This window comes from Lycium ferocissimum, chromosome 4 (assembly GCF_029784015.1).
Source record: "Lycium ferocissimum isolate CSIRO_LF1 chromosome 4, AGI_CSIRO_Lferr_CH_V1, whole genome shotgun sequence".
Classification (NCBI taxonomy): Eukaryota; Viridiplantae; Streptophyta; class Magnoliopsida; order Solanales; family Solanaceae; genus Lycium; species Lycium ferocissimum.
Window position 1 is genome coordinate 34,953,465 of NC_081345.1, and position 6,589 is coordinate 34,960,053.

The 6,589-nt window shown below is 33.5% G+C and overlaps 1 protein-coding gene across 2 annotated transcripts; it reads left to right on the forward strand.

Annotated features, from left to right (window-relative positions):
* Nucleotides 1–588: 588 nt before the first annotated feature.
* On the forward strand, nt 589–4,764 carry LOC132052534 (transcription factor bHLH137-like). 2 transcript variants are annotated; one of them, XM_059444119.1, is made up of 7 exons: nt 591–1,146; nt 1,248–1,430; nt 2,913–2,978; nt 3,099–3,167; nt 3,272–3,358; nt 3,724–3,837; nt 4,473–4,764. In XM_059444119.1, the coding sequence occupies exons 1-7, from the start codon at nt 808–810 to the stop codon at nt 4,473–4,475; spliced, it is 861 nt and encodes a 286-aa protein (XP_059300102.1). In that variant the 5' UTR covers nt 591–807; the 3' UTR covers nt 4,476–4,764. The 2 variants fall into 2 exon arrangements, with proteins under 2 accessions (XP_059300103.1, XP_059300102.1); XM_059444120.1 differs by lacking the exon at nt 3,724–3,837 and having other exon boundaries at nt 589–1,146.
* The last annotated feature ends 1,825 nt before the right edge of the window (nt 4,765–6,589 follow it).

Below are 6,589 nucleotides of genomic sequence, written 5' to 3' on the forward strand. Positions count from 1 at the left end.
CGTGATCAGTCAAATTCTGTCACATTAGTGGGATAGAGAGAGTATCATCTTTATTACTCCCTCCGGTACATAATAAATATCCATTTAGCCTGTTTATTTTGATTCAAAATAAGTGTTCACTTACATAATAAAGAAGGAACTAATTAGTTTCTTCAAAATTTACTCCAATTTAGATAAGTGTGTTTTTATGTAATCGAGAAACTACATTGATTAGATAGTATTTAATTAAGATTTGCCTAGTCAAAATACCTTTTTTGTTTAGGAACTACTCCCTCCGGATAAAAAAGAATGTCCATTTAGCTTTTCTTTTTGGGTCAAAAAGAGTGTCCAGTTATCAAATCAAGAAAGAATTAATCTTATTTTTTTAGATTTGCCCCAATTTAATTAGGGGCAGTTTATTCAAATTATCTATTTTTTTCTTCTAAAAATTAGTATTTTCTTAAGGGGTGCGCAAATAACTAAGTGGATACTCGTTTTAATCCGGAGGGAGTTGTAATTTTTTAAGAAATATGCTAAAATTTTGAATCGGAGGCATTACCACCTTTCCCCAAAGTCAAGTTTGATAACACCAGTCAAATGCAGCGAAACTGCATTGGAATGAGCTATAAAGGATATCCCTTTCTCTCTCCTTTCATCATTACATAAACCCTGACCCTATTTTAATTCTCAGACACCTTTAAATATTTTCCCTTTTCTCCTTTGCCTTGACTGCTACATTTATTTTACCATTTTTGTGTTCCATCACTTTCTTGAACCCTTTCCATTTGTAATTCCAAAGCAAATCGTAGTAATATCATAAACAGAACAATGTCAGCTAATTTTCCATACAGTAACTCTTTTCATCTTGACTCAGTTTTCCTGCCCATTGAGATGTCTGGTTTTTTTGAGGAACCAAACAACACTAGAAGTACTGTACCAAATTTAATTTCTCAATTTTACCAACCTGAATCTAATTTGCAACAGTTACCTGTCAATATGAGTAGTGTTCATGAAATTAGCTGCCATAATGAACCCTCTCATGTGACAAACAAAAGCAATTCTTCTTCAGTCACAGATAAAAGGGAAAGTAGGGAACCAATTACTCCAATGGACAGAAAAAGAAATAGTGAAGGGTCTAATTCTTCCATGACTTCTGCTCAATCCAAGGTAATTAAGTAACTTTCTTTACATGTATGTGGTCAAGTTTTAAAGATTTGATATTTCCTCTCTGTTTTGATGAAGTTGTAATTATTATTTCTTGTTTGTAGAATGTAAGAGAGGCTGATCATGGAAAAAATCAAAAGAAAAAAAAGGGTCATGTAACCAAAGAGAAAAAAACTAAGGTTAGCAAGAAAGATGAGAAGAATGCACCTGAAGAGGCCCCTACAGGATATGTTCATGTTAGAGCAAGAAGGGGCCAGGCAACAGACAGGCACAGTCTTGCTGAAAGGGTAAAAATTGCTACTACTGTAGAATTAATCTTGCATTTTCATTTCTACCATTTTAAGGCCATATTGTCAAACAAATGATATTTATAAGAAAACAATCTAAAAAAGTGAAAATTGTAATTTTGAAAATAAGACAGGTTACCTGCTACTGGGGCTATTCAAAACCGAACCGTAACCGATAACCCAACCGCAAAATTGGCTTATTGTCTTATTAGTATTGGGTTATCGGATTAAAATTTTATTATTAACGGCTCATCGGGCAGGGACGGATTACTCAATTTCCTTATCGGGTAAATCGTTAACCCGTTAAGAATTATTATATTTATATTTTTACCCTAGATATATGAAATATCTATTATAAACCTAAAGCTAAAGCCACATTAAGTATTATATTCCCTATAGCACAGGAGTTCTTGATGTTTTTTCTGAATTTTTTAGAGCACATCCAATTAAATTGCTTCAAAGAAATGCCAGAACTTGACATTAGATACTGGAAAGCGGGACAGAAGTCTTAAAAAATGGTAGGCAAATGTACTTTATCAAAAGTAATTGAAGAAATAGTAGCAATTTACATGTTGATTTTAATTTTTATCATCTCTTATATTTAGCCGATACACCATCCGATAATTGCTAACCCGATATCTTATCAGTTGGCTAGCCGATTAATACATTTAAAAACCGATAACTGATAAGCCGAACCGTCAAGTGTAATTATCCGTCCGATAAGCAGCCCTATCTGCTACGACATGTAAAAGTGCCTCATAGAGTAAAAATTCCTTACAATGTGTACACTCCCTCAGCCCCAATCTATGTGATATTTTTCGTTTTCCGAGAATCAATTTGACTAAACTTTGAAGCTAAATTGGATTAGATTAGCTCAATATTTTAAGATTTTTATATATCTGAAAACTACATGGAAAGTACTATAAGTTGCAATTTTTCTCATATCAATTTGGTGAAAAAATACATCTTAAAATGTTAGTCAATATTCATGCAATTTGAATCTCAGAAAGTAAGAAGTATCAAATAAATTGGGACAAGGGAATTAACTTAGCCTCAACTTACGTGCACTGGTTTCAACTTGTTATAGCGGGCTGTTTTATTTTCAACTGGTCGATTTCACTTATTATAATTATAAGTATTTATCTGTAATTATTTGAAGTGAAGGGAAGCCTTGGCGTAACTGGTAAAGTTGCTGCCATGTGACCAGGAGGTCACGGGTTCGAGCCGTGGAAACAGCCTCTTGCAGAAATGCAAGGTAAGGCTGCGTACAATAGACCCTTGTGGTCCGGCCCTTCCCCGGACCCCGCGCATTGCGGGAGCTTAGTGCACTGGACTGCCCCTTATCTGTAATTATTTGAAGTGACTTGGAATAATATATAAAAATTAAATAGGCATGAAATTTCCAAAACCAAGGTTCTTGAATTCAACTTATTGTTGAAACTTTTTGCTAGTGATTAATCTAGCTAAATGACATGATTTCAGGTGAGGAGAGAGAAAATAAGTGAAAGGATGAAGAAACTGCAAGCACTTGTTCCTGGTTGTGACAAGGTGACCAAGTTTCAACAATTTCTCTTCATGCTGTCACCTTCTATACAGACCAATGCCATAGACATTTATGCTCTCTATTTTCTCTCTCTGACAAGTTTCATGTGGCATTAATGAAATCAGGTAACTGGAAAGGCCCTCATGCTGGATGAGATTATCAACTATGTCCAGTCCTTGCAAAACCAAGTTGAGGTATAAATTATACTACTATGTATAAATAATGTATTACGTAAAATTTATCAATAAACCACCTAAAACTTTAATTAATCAACATGATCATGTTTTCTATGATTCAGTTTCTATCCATGAAGCTTGCTTCTTTGAACCCCATGTACTATGACTTCAGCATGGAGTTGGATGCTCTCATGGTCAGACCTGACCAGGTACATACAGTGTCTTAATCACTTATACATAATTTCTCTTAAATAGTGTCAATAATTAAAGAAGTGAATAAATTACTATAATGACAAGCGCTATCATTTTTTATATTTATACCTAATCACTTTGTTTATATCTATATATAATAATCGACGAAGCAGTGTCATGTGACACTTGGACAAAGTACATATATCCGCTCCTTGCTACATAGATATGTTACAATAGGTAACTGTCCATAAGAAGTCTAATTTGATATCTAGAAAATAAACAATCTATTGTAATGAGTAAGATTATATTGATAGTGTAACTTTTTTTACGGTCTCAATGTATTAAGCTAAATACTCTTCTATTTTCCTTGAACTATGATCAGAGTTCAAGTGACTTGGAAGCAGCAGTGGCGAACTCAACTAGTGGCTATCCTCTCCTGGATAGTTCAACATCACTTATGTTTCAACAATTCCAGTTCCCAAATTCCATTTCTCAGGTGCCCATATATAATATTATTCTTAGAAAATGCCATCTATAATAATTCTCCATACGTCATATTCAACAAGACAAAAGACTAAAAGGCACTGACTTAAGATTGATCTGCTGTCGCCACCTGTTTGAAATGTTCTTTAAGTTAAGAAAGAAGAATAAAAAATTATTGTAGAATGCGATTAGGAAATTTTTGTTTAGAAATTATATACTAAAACATGGGCAAATATATACATCGTTTTCAGGGTAACGGACAACTCTTATGGGTACTGACGATGACCAAAGACAAATTAAAAGTTTATTATTAATTATTCAGGATTGAGTAATACTAACCACTTTTTTTTTTGTATTAATAAATGAGATCAGCCCTTCCCTGAAATGAAATTTAAGAAAGAAATAAAGACTTTTGAAACTTGTAGTCTAAAATATTTCATAACATTTAAGTGCTATAAATCATCATATTAAGAGTAAAATGAGAAATCTAAAATTAAATGATTTCAAATATAAAATTATGTTATTTATTTTTTAGAAGAATTAAAAGAAAAAGCATGTCATATAAATTAGAATTAAGTTAGAGTGATTTTTTTGTTTTGTTTTTGTGCATGACTAAAAGCTGAGATTTTGTTACTCTAATTTGTGCAGTAATTTCGAAGGAAGGTCTATGGATGGATCAAAACAAATCAGTGGTAATCAAAAGTGCATCAAGAACAAAAGAGTCAACTGACCAACTAAAACAGATCTTTGTGGAGATACTTTTGTTCCTGTTCAGTAGACTTCTCAAATTTTAAAGCACCAATCCTTAGAGCCATATGTGTGATGTGTTTTGGTGTTTCTGTGTAGCTAGAAACAGGAGGAAAATATAATGTAGAGAAAGAAAATGTACTCTTCTTCTTTCCTACTAGCAGTAAATAAATATTCCTTCATTGTTGTTTAATACGGGGGCTTAATATTAGAAATTTCATCATTTCATGTTGAATTTAAGTTTTATATATATACTGGGTAAAGTTGTTCTGTACCATCAGTTAAGGGGTCGTTTGGTAGGAGGATAAGTTATTCCATGTAGATGAGATTGGGAGGGATAAGATGGGATTATTAATCCCACCCTTTATGTGGGACTAATCCCACCTTTTATCCCATCTACATGGGATTGGATGGGATATCAAAAAAATTATCCCACCAACCAAACATAGGATTAATTCCAATTTCATTGGATTAATAATTTAGTCCATCCTATCCCACCTACCAAACGACCCCTAAATTAGTACTGTAGATTAGCCAGTAGTAAGAGATTAATTGTCCTTTTAATAAGATTATAATCAAATAATTTTAGTTTTGGTCCTTGAATTATATGATTAAATACATTTAATGTTCAATTTCTTAAAATTTGTGTTTATCACTTTATAGTAAAAATATACTATATTTATTCTTAGATATATATATATATATATTTTGTTAATAATAAATAGAATAAAATAAGCACATTACAAAGAAGTTAAATTAAGAGAGGTAGCCGTAATATTGTATAAATGAGAGGAGGTCAGCGTTATGAAGCAAAACATGAGGAGAGATCTCTAAAAACAAATCATATTTTCAAATATGGAACATCAGTATAATCTGATAAATGATCTTAATTAGAAAGTCACGATACAAGAATTAAGAACATACTTAGCAGAACTTTTCATATTCTTCAAAAACAACACTGTTTATTACATATATAACACATTAAAAGAAGTATGTGACGAATGGGAATATCCCCAAAATCAGGGATTCAGTCATATCTTTTAGTCTTTATCTCATTTATCCATCATTTAAAAGATAACGAACATCATTTATCTCTCTAATTTAAGATAAACACCTACCAACGAATCATCTTCTTCAACCAATATATCCTCCATCTCCTATTACTCATCCCTCCATTCTTTCTTTTTCCTTCTTGGTTGATAAAGTTACAGAGGATTTACGCAAGGTTTACCCCCTGTTTGGATGGTTGTTTCCCGTGGTTCATTAATGTATGATTTTCTATGAAACCATGTTTGTATCCATTGTTCTTAAAATTATGTGGTATTGTGTTGTAAACCCGTTGTAATTCAGTGGTTATATAACCATGAAAAAGTTTAATTTTTATAACCACGAATTTGGTGATTTTTGCGTGGTTACGTATTTTATTTATCCATTATGCCCCCACCCTCCACCACCCCACACCCATGTACCACTCACCCCCACCCATCACTCACCCTAACCCACCCTACCACTCACCCCACCCCTACCCCCAACCCAACTACCCCACCCCTCTGCCACCTTACCAATCCACCACCCACTACCCCTCCATAACCACTCACCCCAACCACCGACCTCACATCACCCACCCCTCCACCAACCCTACCCACTACCCCTCACCACCACCCAACCCCACCCCTCCACCACCCACCTAATGACCCCCATCCACCACCTATTTATTTTTTAAAGTTCCTATTTTATCCTTTGCCTGAGTTTTATTGATATATAAACTAATTTTTAATTAAGTTGAAGGTATTTTAGTAAACTTATAAGTTATTATACAGTACCATACAATCAAACCAAACAATACAAATGTTATTAAACCACAACAAACGATGTAGTCTATCCAAGCATTGTGTTCATTAATACAGTACAATACAATACAACCCCATATTGTATCATACCATACTGTACATTAATAAATCACGGGAAACAACCATCCAAACAGAGTGTTAAGGTTAGGGAAAAAAAGCTTCTTACGT